Source organism: Nicotiana sylvestris, chromosome 1, assembly GCF_000393655.2.
Source record: "Nicotiana sylvestris chromosome 1, ASM39365v2, whole genome shotgun sequence".
NCBI lineage: Eukaryota > Viridiplantae > Streptophyta > Magnoliopsida > Solanales > Solanaceae > Nicotiana > Nicotiana sylvestris.
The window spans coordinates 166,339,787-166,355,191 of record NC_091057.1 but is presented as its reverse complement, the minus strand read 5'-3'; the positions used below and the strand labels follow the sequence as shown (position 1 = coordinate 166,355,191).

The 15,405-nt window shown below is 37.0% G+C and overlaps 1 protein-coding gene across 1 annotated transcript; it reads right to left on the bottom strand.

The window, feature by feature from the left end:
• Positions 1-11,392: 11,392 nt before the first annotated feature.
• On the bottom strand, positions 11,393-13,513 carry LOC104226205 (probable carboxylesterase 9). Its single transcript, XM_009778123.2, has 2 exons — positions 13,149-13,513; positions 11,393-12,378 (listed from the first exon to the last, which is right to left on the bottom strand). Exons 1-2 carry the CDS (start codon positions 13,399-13,401, stop codon positions 11,669-11,671), a joined length of 963 nt encoding a protein of 320 aa, XP_009776425.1. The 5' UTR covers positions 13,402-13,513; the 3' UTR covers positions 11,393-11,668.
• Positions 13,514-15,405: the final 1,892 nt, after the last annotated feature.

Genomic DNA, 15,405 nt, shown 5'->3' with positions numbered 1-15,405 from the left:
TAGGTTGTGATAGATAGTTTTTTAGAGGTAGGATCTACTGCACGATCTAAAGTATGAAAAAAAATGAGACTTTTCCTAAATGCTTGTAGCCTGCTATTTATAAGTATAGCACGTTTCATACCCATAAACAAAACTCTACTGACACGGCTTCATAGACCACTAGGACTCCATAAACCTGACGCTTTGATACTAAGTTTGTCACGACCCATTTTCTGAATAAGCTGGGACCGACACCCGATCACTAAACATAACAGAGCGAACCATCTGCGCTTATTAGATCTATTATAACTTCAAACTTTTTATGCCAGAAGGCAATACTGTAACCAAAAACCAGGCCTCATTCGAGCTCTAGGGGAATGACCACTCTAAATTATGCCCAATTTTATATTAAGGCATTAATGACATTTCCAAAAAAAGAGTTGCAAGTGGATGCTGAAAAGTAAATGACACAGTATAGGAAAAGTTTCTATATATGCCAAAGTATTTACAAAGGCATGGTAAAATGGCTTCAAAATAAACAAAAAAGATGTACAAAAGAACACAAAAAATAAATTAAGGCATCTTCGCCTAGTCTTCACCAGAGCCCTCCTCACTGCCTGAACCCTCGGGCTCGTATATCTCTTTGGCCTCGGCCTCAAGCCTCTTAGCCTCTTCAATCTCGGCTGATAGATCGAACCCCCGGGTATGAATCTCCTCGAGAGTCTCCCTCCGAGATAACCATTTTACATATTCAGCCTTTGTTATTAAATGGGCCTCGGTTGTCTCCACGTCATTCTTATATTAGGCCAACATATCCTATACCTCAGAGGACTCATTCGAAGCCACCTCCAATTTGGACTTCAACGTAATATACTCTCGGCAGAGGGTATCCCGTTTCGAGACGGCTAAGACCAGTTGTGCTCGGAACTCATCATTTAGTCGAGACCACTTGTTGGCTTTATCCTTCATCACCTTGAGCTGGTCCTTGGCCTATGCCAACTCCTTTTTAGTATCCTCCTTTTCCGAGGCCAGAAGATTTATCTTGATCATCAACGCTTTGACCTAAGTTTGAGCTCGTTCATCTCGGCCTGGAGCTGGCCGATCAAGTCTATCTTCTCTTAGACCTACGAGATTGTGGTGTTAGGTACTACACTTAACCTCTCATTATTATCTCAAATAGCCTTACCTTCTCGGCCAGAATGACATGCTCCCATTTTATCGACGATGCCTCCTTTTGAGCTTTTTCTAGCAATACTTGGAGGATGGGGAGGTCCTTTAGGGCCTCGTCTTTTTGTTCACTAAAAGATTTGTACATGTTCTTCTCGCGGACCTATTCCTTGATCTCGAACTCGAGATGGCTCACCTCCATCCGAGATTGATGGAAGCTCTCGTGATGAAGCACCAAGGCATGAAAAACAAAAATGATGAGATTATAAGAATACGCAAAGGTTAAATGAACCCTTCAAGGGGTACATGGAAAGAAAAATATACCTTGTTCAGCACCTGTTGTGCCTCGTTGAAAAGTCTTGGTGTATCCACTTTGTTCATTTTCATTTATCCTCTTCAATCACCAAGCAACGAATGTAGCTGGAAATGCCAACCGGTCTAGACCGCAACCGAGTATCCACCAGGATTATAAACATGGCCGTTCTTTTACGGTCGGGATCCACGCTCAGGGTGGGTAATTGCTTTACCAGCTTTAGGCTCGAGCTCGGCCAGCCTGACTCCGATAGCATATCCATTTTTGGGATCTCCAAGTGACCAAACCAAGAGTAGTCCCCCAACGCACTGATATCCATGCTTTGAAGAACAGGTTGAGGGCCTCATCTACGGCCTGTGATGTCTCAGCTGGTTTTTCTTTGATGTCCTGAGCCTCGTCAAATAGAGACTTCATGTAAGACAGAGACTTCGGGATGTCAATGACACAGCAGCTTCTCTCAGAGCGGGAGTATCTTCTCGAGAGGCCGTAGCCACTTGCTTTCCTTTAGTCTCCCGAGCCAAAGAGGGTTTGGCCTCCCGGTTACTACCATTCGATGCTTCCAACTCCCAGTCATCATCTTTAGGGTAGTCCCTGAGACAGTAAATGGATTTGGGGTGTGTTACCCTGGTCTGGGTACTTTTCTTATTGCTCTTTCGAACCCTAACTGCGACCCTCTTCTTCTTGGCATCAGCTTCCTGCGAATTGGAACAACCCCTCTTTTTTATCTTTTTCTCCTCCTTCTTCATAGTGGACTCGGCGGCAGATTGTCCCGAAATGGAGGTTTAGTAGGTGAGGATGGAGCCTCGTCCTCGTCCACTACCCAAAGCTCGTTGGTCTTGGGAAAACCTACTAAAGGAAGAAAGAGACTTAGTAAAAATGACAGTTGAATAGAAAAGGGAAACTCTATCGGGGAGGGGACACTCACCATGGGAACGGGCCTCCCACTTGCCCTTTGAGAGTTTGTGCTATTCGCGCTCGAAGTATGATAACTATTTGTAGATCCCCTCAACCCACTCTTTGAAACGGGATTTGCGTTGGGGACCCGGGCAACTACTGTACAACGATATAACTAGGAGATAAGAAAGAAGAACAAAACCCAAAATAGTATTCTAATTACTCAAAATGAGAGGAACTTATGTGTTAGGTTCCACTTTTCAGGGTAAGGTAGGAACTCAGGGAGAATGAGATCCTCAATGTTCACCCAAAAGAATCTCCCCTGCCAGCCTCGATCCCTGTCTTCATCAATGCTCGAGAATGGAGCTTTCTTTACCCGACAGACAATCTTAATTAATCATCCTTGGAAGATTTAGGGACTGTAGAGATGAAGCAAATGGTCGATAGTAAATCAAGGTTCCTCCGTGTTATTGACGAAGTGACGGAAGAGGATCACGATCCTCCAAAACGACGGGTGAATCTTCCTGAGGCAGACTGATTTTAGGCTAAAAATCCATGTTTTTCCATGTAATTTGTCTTGCATTATTCCTCGATCATGTTAAATTTGGTGATAATATTTGTTACTCGAGCTTAATAATGGTGTTTATAGATGTAGGAGTCAATTGGAAGTGATTCGGCAAGCTTGCATGCAAATTGAAGTAAAAAAAACTAAGAATTTGGAGGGAGTACGACTTTGTTGTGCAGGTTCGCACTAGGAACCAACCAAAACACCAAGGGCAACAAAGCACAAAAGTGGAAAACGTTCGGCGTCTAGGTTGGCGCCAAGCGAGACATTCAAGGACAGATTTAATCTAAATTCAGCTAGGACTTGGTAGTTTCGACCCTACACGCCCCCAACATGCATAAAAAGGGTTCTAAACCTATTTCTTAAGAGGGAGAGACATTCTTGGAGAGGAAAGAAAGCTACGGGTACACTTGGAAGCAATGAATCACAAGAGTTTTCTCTTCCATTCTTCCTTAATCTATATTTTAGTGCCTTCAATTATTATTATGATTGTTATTTGTCACGACCCAAAATTCAATGAGTCGTAATGGCACCTAACACAACCCTCTAGGTAAGCTAATTAACAATAAATCACAATATAATGATAATAATAAGAGTCAGAAATGAAATAGCTAAATTTATGCAACTCCCCAGGGACTGGTAATACAAATTATGAGCTTCTAAGACTTAGAGTTTATAAAGTTGTTATGAAATAAATACATTATCTATTCAAAACGTACATAAACAGATTTATAAATCTAAAGCTACCAAGAATAAGAGGCAGTTATAACCGGAACGTAAGTACATATTTAATGCCAGCTCCCGCCGCTCATAGCAACATTAGCTCCAAAATCTGCACGAAAGGTGCAGAAGTGCAATATGAGTACAACCGATCCCAGGTAATAAATAAGTAACAACCTAACCTTAGGTTGAAAGCAGTGACAAGCTTGGACAACGGTCAGAGTCCAACACCAATAGCCAAGAACAACTCGTAACAATATAACAAAAGCAGCACAAATAATAACTCAAAGATATGATGCTCAGTCCGTTCACAATTACAGAAAAATATGCATGCTTTTAAGGCATAACAGTAAAACCCAAATCTTTCACCGAAATCACCAAAATATGAGTAAATCAGAAAAACTGCAATTTTTTCCCAAAAACTTTCAACAACAGATAAGATATTTTATTCTTAGATAGCATGAGGAAAGTACATCTCTATGCCTACATATTAATATGCATGTGAAATCATGAATGTCATAAAATCGTGTAGCATGAGTAAATACATCTCTATACATGTATGTCAAGTATGCATGTCAAATGCAATGCATCACAATGATGAACTCATGTAGTCACATTCTCATTGTACTCAATCTCACTATATCGCACTCCCTCTCATCACGCTCAAACACTCAACACACTCAGTCACTCAGCACTATACGGTGCTTGCACTCACTACTGGTATGTCAGACTCTGGAGGCGCAGATCCTGCCTAAGCGCTAATATAAAACCAATATGGCATGTTGCGGCGTGCAGCCCGATCCCATCAATAATAATAAAGCCTATAAGGCCTTTTGTGGCGTGCAATTAAATCGGACTCTTAAATCGGGTAATATTTTCAACAACCGCTTAGTGCTTTTTATAAGACATAGTTGGACGTGATCAAATTTTAGCGTCATTGCGGGTAATTAACAGTATAGTTATAGCTGTAAATATTGCTTGGTTTCAAGTTTGAATTCCTTTTTCTTTCTTATTTTATAATTTTATTTGTTGATTAGAGAAACATGACATCTTGGAATTATGGAAGTTTTAGGGTTGGTAATTCTACTTTTGATCTTCCTTATCCTCCTCCGACAATAATGCTATTACTTTTTTTGTGAAGTTAATAGAAACAAAGAACCTGAGAATACTGACCCTAAGTAGATCATGAATATGTTCAAGTACCTTGTGGAATAACATGATATGAAGCTACTAGAGATACAAAGGCAAGAGGCAACTGTTCAAAATTTGGAGGCTCAAGTGAGTCAATTAGTTGAACCTTGTAAAGAGCAACAAGCTGACATTGTGGATAGTAGCCAACAAGAACATGAACTAGCGGCAAAAATTGTCATTATAATGGAGGAGTTGAGAGTAGAATATGACCAAACCAACCAACTAGAATTTGATGATGTCGATATTGAAGAAGTGGTACTGGAGTCAACTGAGTACATTACAGATACAATTTTAATTAATTCTAGTTTGTGGCAAGAAGAGGAGGTCGATAACAAGGTGAATTTTCAGTTTGAGCACATTGGTCCTCACTCCAAGCATTTGTCGACATTGTATTCGGATGGAGCTATGAAAATTGATATTGATCAGTATGCGCCAATGCAATAGTCAAAGGAAGAGGTAGATGAGCTCTATATTTTGAAATTTTCAAGGTCGTCTAGGCAAGATGATACTCCTTGGTTGAAAGCCAAAAGTGCATGAAAATTTATTTAATTTTTGGCTCACAAGAATTTGCACTTCCCCAAGAGCATAATCATAAACTTGAAACCAAATTGGAGGTTCAATTCATTAGTTCGATATGGAGACAAAAAGTGGTTTTAGTCGTACCGCGACTATAAATTAGGTGCTTGTTGGGAGGTAACCCAACTTTACTATGTTTTTATTTTATTTTTTTGAATTTTTTATTGTATTATTTTGTAGTGTCGTTTTTATTTTTTTAGGAGTATTGAAAGCAAAGCCATTGGAAGAATGCAATAACAAGCTAGATGGTTGGAACTAAGTGTGGGGTACACGCACAAAGATTTATGCTTAGGAGAAGTCTAAGTATCCCATGAGCTACTAATGCTTCGGGTTTTGGCCTACTAGGGAGTTTCTTTCACCCTCTTATTATTTATGGTGTGCATTGGAGACAATGTACAATTTTAAGTATGGGGTGAGAAGATTGTCTGGGTGATTTTCTATGAAATTTTAGTTGTATTAGTTAAGCTGATTTTTTTAAAAAAAAGTTATTTAAAAAATGGGACTTTTCCTGACGATGGATCTCTTAGACAACTTACTTGAGGGATTAAGGTCCAACGAAAAAATTCCAAATATATATATATATCCCTATAGACTAACATACTACAGTATTAAATTCCAAATATATATATATATATATATATATATATATATATATATGTCATAGGTAGATAATAGTCCCTCTTGGTTTTTCTTTTGCATCAGTTTTTTGTCTAAGGAATGCAACTTGAACCGAATATTTTTATTATTTTAGGAAATCAAGGGAAGAAAAATTAAGTGCTCTTATGTGCCTTTTGACCTGTTTGATGTTAACATAGTTAGGCTTCAGAATGCAAATTACCTTCCTAACATGTTTTTTATAAAAAATGATGTTGTAAAAGATTGAATAGTCTGTCTGTGATGCTTTCTCTCAGTTACTTGACTCATTGTTCATGTAGTGCTTTATTATTTAATACTTCTTGACTTTGTGATTACTTGTTTAAACATGAGGGGTGGAAAGGAACCATCCCGACTAGGGTCATGTGCATTGTGTGATGTGAGATTTTGATTACATTTTGTCCTATCATATATTAGTCTAGAACTTGTCATTTGTGTTAGTAGAGGCGAAATAAGTGAGATTTGGGAGTCTAGGAGATGATTTAGGCATTTCTTTGATTGTCCATTGAGTTATTACGTCACCATAAAAAAACATTATTCTTAGATAGCCTATTTGAGCATGTAAGCTTTTTCTTTGGAACCCACATCACAAGCCGATTCCCATTTTGTTCTTAATTGAATTTTTGTTGTAGCTTTACTCCCGAAAGCACTGTCTCTAGAAAAGTAAGGTGAGAGTTGGGAAAGTTTTAGAGTTGAACCATAGAAAAGTGAAAAGTGCATGTATATTTTGGAAGATTATTAGCAGGGCAATCTGAATTAATGGAGAGTCTTGAAGAAAAACAAAAGGAGAAGAAAAAGAAAAACAAAGAAAATGAAAAAAAAAAAGAAAAAATATATATAGAAAATACACCTCCTATTCATTGTGATTCGGGCTAGTGAATGCATAGTTGTGCTTAAAGAAGAAGGCCAAGTTGTATATGGTTTCATGGCATTGTTTGAATTGGTCATGAAAAGTGTGTATTTGAAAATTAAGTATAGTGTATTAAAGTGCTTTGGAAAGTTAGCAACTATACCCAAAATATATTTTACCCGTCCCCTAGCCTACATTACAATCCGTAAAGACCTAATTGATCTTAGACTTTGCGAGCTAAGATTAGTGGAGGTATACACTACATGCAAGCCTATGGTACAACCGCGAAATGCACATGCAATTCTTTGTGAGAGTGACTGGTTCTTTATTCATATATGTGATGTCCTTAAATTATATTTGAATGCATATTTGAATGGGTGGACGAAATACTCTCTTATTCTTTGGTGAGGCACATGATTCCATGATGGATAAGTGACGTTATTAAACATCTCTTTTCGGGTGAGTGCATGAGTTGAGAATGCTTATTGGCGATGAGTCGGTCTTTGAGGTTGGGTGGTTATAGGCTAGTTGTTTGAGCGTTTTAAATTGGTCACTAATATTCAGGCATGTGAAAGTTGGAAAGATATGAAGCGTATGCAATGGCTTAATTGTAAGTATCAACCATGGTCATAGGTGTAGTTTGTTGAATTGCCAGATGTTCCTCTATTGTATGATGTCTTACGTGTATTGTTTGGTTAGCAAGGTTTTAGGTTGCTTGAAGACAAGCAAGAGCTTAACTGAGGGGTAGTGATGTTAGGCTAAAAATCCATATTTTTGCATGTAATTTGCCTTACATTATGCCTCGATCTTGTTAAATTTGGTGTTGCTCGAGCTTAATAATGGTGTTTATAGGTATAAGAGTCAACTGAAAGTGATTTGGCAAGCTTGCATGCAAACTGAAGTAAAAAAGCAAGAATTTGGAGGCAATATGACTTAGATGTAGGTTCGTGCCAGGCACCGACCAAAACGCCAAGGGCAGTAGAGCACAAAAGTGGAAAACGTTCAGTGTCCAGGTTGGCGCCAGGCGCCAAGGACAAATTTTATCCCAATTCGACTAGGACTTGGTAGTTTCGACACTACACGCCCCCAACATGTATAAAAGGGGTTTAAACCTATTTCTTAAGAGGGAGAGACATTATTTGAGAGGCAAGAAGGCTACGAGAACACTTTGAAGCAACGAATCACAAGGGTTTTCTCTTTCGTTCTTCCTTAATCTGTATTTTAATGCTTTCAATTATTATCTTGATTGTTAGTATAGTTATGAGTAGCTAAACTTTCTCATCTACGGTTCGATAGAACCTTTCGAAGGATGATTTTTTGTTGCATTTAATATAATTTTGTCGTTGGATTTTATCTACTTGTTCAACTACGTGAATATCTTAGTTGATTGAAGGGCCCTCAATTGATTGTGCCTATTTAGTGTGTATTGCTTGGAAAAGAATATATATTTAGGCAGTTGTTGAACAACATCACTCCTTACGTGTGTGAGGAATCCAAAGGGTTTAAAGATGGTATTAGAAATAACAAAATATTTGTGCGATCTTAATAAGTGGTAAACTAGTGCCAGATAGCGTAATTTGAAAAAATACATCTAGTAAATTGTGGCAGTTGCTCAGAAGAAAATTACGATACCCGAAGTACTCACGATCGATAGAGAATACTTAGGCAAAATTATAGGAGACGTCGCGGTAAGGATTCTGATAATTGAGAAAATCACAACTCTAGGCTTCTCTTAATCTTGTCTTCATACCTTAGTATCTTTAGTTGTTAATTTACTATTTTAATTTTTTAATTATTAGATATTCATAAAAATCTTTATATCTATAACTTCAGAGTTTGTTCAAACTTATCTTCTCAATGATAGTAAATAGTTATAACAAATCCTTAGTTCTCTGTGGGATTCGACTCCAGACTCTTAAATCGAATTATATTTGCAGTGACTGCTTAGTCCTTTTTATAAGGCATAGTTGGGCATGATCACAGACCTTATACCTTTTGTAAAAGACGAGGACTATTGTATCCATCGGTCCAAGCGTGAAGGGGTATGTGTAAACACACAGATACCCCTCCAAATGTGTGGTGATGTCCTTATTAGGGCCAGGGACGACCACTTCCTTGTGCTCCCACTCACAGTCCTCCCGAACCATCAGGAACGTGTCCTCAGTGATGGAGCATATGTACCTCCACACCTCCTCGCCTCGATCCCCTTGCTTGGAGGCTTTTTCAACCTTAAAGTTGTTTTCTATAGAGCAGCCTCCGGGGATGAAATTCATTAGAGGAGTTTTCATTAGAGGAGTTTTCATTAGAGGAGGTTTCGGAGCCACTTCAGGTACGACTACCTCGGCATCTGTGGTCGGGTTAGAAGTTGAAGGGTGGTCTGTTAGGGCACATATTTCGAAGTTTTCGCTATTGAATTCTGGAAATATGAATGTATGAAGGCGGGTATGAAGGTTAAAAGAGGAGAATGAAGGTTTAAAGGTCAAACTTGAAGATTCAAGGATGAAGTATGAAGATTTGAAGATAGGAAGATGAAGATATAAGGATATGAAAAATAGTGTATGAAGATTTGATGGGGTTAAGAGCAAGAAAAAAGTTCTAGGGTAAATTAAGAAGTTCTAGAACTGGAAAGTAAAAAGTAAAAAAGAACCGAAGCTTTTATAGGGAAGAGGTAATTAATATGTGATGTTTCTCATTCGAGGACAGTCAACCGGCGGCTGAAACGTGTCCGATGTCAGAACGACGCGACTGATGGGAGGTTTAACTGACCCTTCGACCTGATTGCAGCGTACAGAGATAGGAGCCATGGTCAATTAATCACTTCTAGTCGTTTTGATAATCTACTCTCCAAAAGGTGAGAGGACTATCTGTGTACGGATAAGATCAGGAATAATGTTGCCTCCAATTTCCCAGTAAAGAAACGAGAGGGAAGCATGATCTGACGCAACTTTGAGTAAAGCCTAAAGGTTCCTCATTTCTGATCCCGGAGAGGACATACTGTGCATCCGAGATCGGACACGGCTAAGCATCAGGTTCGAGCAGAGTGGAGGTTCGAGACTAAGGAAAAAGAGGAACGATTAAGCACGATAAGCGGGGAGCCATGATATCTTCCCTCAACTGGATATTAGGGTGCAAATCTCGCCCGATATCAACTGAAGATCAATATTTACCGAAAAGAAGATTTTTACCTTATTTAGACTTGTATTAGGATTGAAACATCCCCTACTATATAAAGGGAAAAACGTTTTCATTTTAAACCACCGTTCGCACACATATCAAAGCGATAAAGTTTATTTTTGTGTTCTAATTGTTGTTCAAAGTATTCTTTAGTTTTCCTTTTCTTTAGTTACAACCAAGCCCCTATCGAGAGTTTGATCAGAGCCAGTTTCAGTGCCTAATTCAAAGCCAAACTTAATTGTCCCATCGCGTCTGGTTTGATCATTTTGTCTCTCTTTCATTTAATTATTTGTTGTTCTTAGATCATTCATTTTAAAGTAAATCACGTATCCTTTAAACTACGAATAAATTTAGTTGTTATTCATTTTCAGGGTAAACAAACATCATTTTAGTATTTGTACATGGATATATTGACGAAAATCTACTCTGAATCAACACCTTCATGCCTCAAATCAATTTTCACACACAAAACATTAAAACACTATCTTATCTTTTATTATTAACAAGTTTTTGTCCTTATCTTGCAGGTGACAGCGACATCAAGTTGATGGAAGAGAAAGACATGGCATTCGGGCGAGTCACCCGGTGGTATGGTACGTATTGAGTTTAGTACGCCCCACCCAAACAAACGGCTTCGAAACAAACAAAAAGGTGCATACCGCACTCACGAAGGACTGCCAGTGATATACTAGAGGAAGGTGGGGATGACGTCAATCCACATGTTCAGACTTCCGGAGAGGCCTGAAAAAGCCTAGACCAAAGGTGCCTAATAGCCTAGCCAGACCCTTAGACTCTATTGGAACAAAGCAAAGAAGGAGTCGGAATGGAGAAAGGAAAGGGACAAGGGCGATCTTGTTTGGTGCGAAAGCTACTGGTTCGGAAGTAGAGTACAGTACTAAAGGTCCTCGGACTTCCAGATGACTTTTCTTTTGGGCTACTACCTCTTAAATAGGACTATTAATTATCCTTTTTTAGTACTTTCATCTCTAATATTTCCAACGGGATAATATTGTTGTGTTACGTACGCTTATAATTTATTGTGAATAAAAGAATATTGGATATGATATTAATGATGTTATGCTTGTAATTGTGTAATGTTAATATGTTATACTAATGATTAGACTAACTTACTATGTTAAAAAAAGGTAATTGCATGTAATTAAGTGGCAACATATTGATATTGTATGTTCAAGGAATCAAAAACTGTAAATTTTTAATCAAACGTGAACTGTTTTCCCACAAGCATTTCATCGGAAAGTCATTATATAAATCAATAATCTAAAAATTTCATAACTTCAATAAAATACGTTTCCACAAAATAGGTTAAAGCTAAAGATGAATATAAATCCAAAACTTCCTAAACTTATTCAACTAAGAAGCAGAAAGAACAAGATCTACATCAATTCTGTAACTCTAGTAATTATCATTTCCTAGTTTAAGAACGGTCATGGTTAAAGTCATGAAAACAAATATCTCTTGCAGAAATATAAAGTAAGACGATATGCGGCAGACCAACATGGTCATTCTTTTCCAGAGTAGCCTGCACATAACATAACCTTATAACAATGACATTATCAAAGGAACATCAAACAAACTCCTTAATGAAATTAATAATAGCAGCAGCTCTTCGACTATCAACCACATCAATTCCATGAAATCCAACATCATCAAACCTAGCTTCAACCATAACCCCTTCCTTAACTAACATTTGCACAAAATCTTGTTGCCTATCAACCAAAGGATCACCTCCAAATCCAATCACTAAACATCTTCCAAGACTCTTAATCTTGTCCCTATAAGGTCCATCTGCTATTGGATTACAAAACCTATGATCTCTATCTGTCCCTTGTGGCAATGCTAAATCCCAAAGAAGATCAATTACTGGCAAAGGAAAGAATGTATCTGTAGCCAACCTCATTTCAGATTTTGTCCTCATTTTACCTCCGAAAAGTGGTTGGTTCATTATGATCCCATTAATACGTAATGGCTCTATTTTACGATCAAGAAGTTTAAGTGCAGAGTTAAAAGCAATGTTTCCTCCACAACTCACACCATAAAGGTAACACCTTGAGAAATCTCCATAATCCCTTAGCCATTTCTCACCATTAACGAGATCCAAAGCTTGGTTCTTGATCCAAAGAACTGTTTCAACTGCGTCATAGTACGGTGCAGGGAGTTTATTTTCGGGTGCAAGACGATATTCTACAGACACAACTATGGCTGGGACCTCACTTGAGAGCTGGTTACAACTTTCGTGGATCATAGTATTTGCTATGCTGAAATGAATCCACCCTCCTGCATTGACATATATAAAGTCTCTATTCAATCACGTTGTGTTTAATATAATGCAATAACAACAACATACCATTATAATTCCACAAGTGGGGTTTAAGAGGGTAGTATGCACGAAATGCAAGAAAAATGGGTTTATGTATAATTATTATGTTTTTATATGTGATGATAGTCCATAAACGTGAACCCCAATTATAAGGGTAATAATTGGTTATTAGGTTGTGTATTTTATGTGCTTGGTGGGTCTGGTACGACGGTGAGTATAGGTTCAGTTCGATGAGACCTTTAATGGGAGAGCCATTCAAGTTTCATTAATTACATTTAGGTCTCCTATGTAGCCCTTATCCAAACACATAGTCAGAGAAATTTCGTGATATTAATTTGTTGTGTGTCGTAATTGTCTTATTGACGCCGCCATATTGTAGAAAGGATAATAAAAAGGAAGACCTAGTCCTTCGTCAATCTGCGGTATGGCTCAAATAGGTACACAACTATTGTTGTTGATCTAAATTATATTGTATCCTAATATCATGTTTGATCTTGGATTATGTTGTATTAATATTCTCACACATCTTACCTCTACCTTCAGCAAATAGAGAGGTTATTTCCGATAGACTATCAGGCGAAGAAAATAATTCTCAGCAGGTTTGAAAAAGAAGTGTTTGATATAAGGCAAATTAAGAAGAATTTAAAATAGAAAAGAGGCATAAAATTAAAATTCTGACATGATTTAAAATTAAAAATACTAACATAACGAGAATTTGTTCACCAACCTGCATGGAAGTAAATTATGATGGGAAGTTTTGCGACGGATTTGTCATTGGAAGGCAATTTACTTGGACGATAAAGTCTGATCCATGTTTTCTTGTCTGCATTTAAAGTGATATCTTTACTAACAACGGATTGACCAGGGAGATGTCCTTTATCACCAGTGGCTTGGGTTGTAGGAAAATCAAGGAGACGAGTTAAAGTTCCATCTTTATTGAGCAATATATTGAGGTGGTCGTAAGGATCAAATTTTGACATGGTTATGAAAGATCAAAAACTTGGCAATATTTAGGTAAAGGGGAGAGTGAATTGTGAGTAGTTAATTTGTATCAACTCGATGCAACCAAGAATAATAATTAAATTGTGCAAAAAGTTGGAGTATATTTTTGTCATAATGGGGTTGTGACAAATATAGGTCCAGCCTTAACCTTCGGACAATTTTGAGCTTGTAACACGAAAAGTGGATTTTGGTTGTAAAATACATGCATGTTAGTTTTACATTTGACCAATTCTTTTTTATGTTCCTAGTAATTTGGTAGATTTTTTTTTTTGCTGTTTCCTTATCCTTTTATTATGGACATACAAGTAAATTTACCCGCGCTTCGCGCGGTCAATTATTCAAAAGTTTGAGCTGAATTTCTTTTGTAATTTTATTTGAGATAGAAGAAATAACATTTTCATAAATCAAAAATAAAATATAAATTATAATGTATGCCACAAACGAATTTTTTTAAAAATATAAGGAAAAAAATACATATGAAATTAATTAGCAGAAACAAATGCAATAAAGCATGATATTTTTAATAATATTATTAAATTCTAGTAATTATTTTCACATCTTGTGAAATAATTCTTTTCCCAATCCTACCAAGATATTGTGGGACTTAGCTTAACTATCAATTGCTTCTGCAGCTATAAAATATCACGTTACCATCTTTCTGTAGTTTGCGAAGTGTCATCAATCAATCAAGACAATTTCAAATTGGTCGAGATTCGGCAATAGGATTTTTATATGTATTATGCTATATTTATGTCTAGTTTATTCCAATACAAAGCTTAATCCATACAAATATTTCAAATGGACCTTTTAGTATATCCATAGAATTTCGATTTTGAAGTTATTAAAATGGTAAGGTACTACCAAAAGATAAATGCCTCAATCAAATTTAAGTTATGAAATAGGAAATAAAAATAGGCTTTACTTAAATAGAAGGCTAAAGAGTACTCTCATTTTCCTTGTTCTTTCAAAGCGTTGCATCAAGCTTTTGAGAGGGCTCTCAAGCTTCGGTTCCGCAAAAGAAAATAAGGTTTGAATCAAGCAAGAATATGAAATATCCAACCAAGGGAAGGCACATAAAAGATCTTGATATTTATGTCACATAAGTTATAAGTAACCATGAGAATGTGGTTCTCCTGTTGCTATTCCCTGTAATTTTAAAAAACATAAGGAAGAAAACTAATGAAAAAGATTAACAGAAACATAATGCAATAAAAGCTGACAATTTTTTATAGTTTTATAATGATCGAATGCTCGCGGAACGATCACCTATAAAATATAATGTAAGTCCTCTAGCCTCTTTTCTCGTTATTATAAATAATACTCCATATTTTGTTAGTGATTGTATTTAGAAGTAAATGTAAATAATAATAACATTAATCATTATAGCTGCTAGTATTTATTAGAGATCTTTAGTCTGACGTTCATATTCTATTTTAGAGACCTTAGATAATTTTAAAATAAAGTAAATTGAAAATGAAAGAAAAAATGAAAAAACAGTACATAATTCTTTCTCGATATGCTCCTATATAATTGGTAATTTTGACTTCTCGGAACATAGTTCTTAGGCAAGAATTTACCTACACCGAATAAATTTTTACCTAGTTCTTGTTGAATATGCTCCTAGCTGCTAGCCGGTAATTTTAAAAAGATGATGTTTCTGACCTCCAATAACACAAGGTTAATAAAGTGGATTTGAGCTATTTGAGCATTAACAAAGGTTAAGACGATATGAAAAGATTTCATCACTACTGTGACGACCCGACCCGTCGTCTCATGAGTTACTGTCTCGTTCGTCCCATTTTCTGCTTTCTCATGTTTCATTATCGGTATTGGGTGCATTAGAATTTATTTGGAGCGATTTTGATAAGAAATGAGACATTTAGTCTCTTTTAAGAAGGTTTAAGTTGAAAAAGTCAACCGGACGTTGACTTATGAGTTAGAGGGCTCGGATGTGAATTTCGACGGTTCGGTTAGTTCCGGGA

Excerpts from the sequence above, each read along its gene's own strand:
- LOC104226205 (XM_009778123.2), bottom strand. The coding sequence starts at position 13,401 with ATGTCAAAATTTGATCCTTACGACCACCTCAATATATTGCTCAATAAA. Across the intron at positions 12,379-13,148 it reads CATAATTTACTTCCATGCAG|GAGGGTGGATTCATTTCAGC; the intron begins GTTGGTGAACAA and ends ATGTCAATGCAG.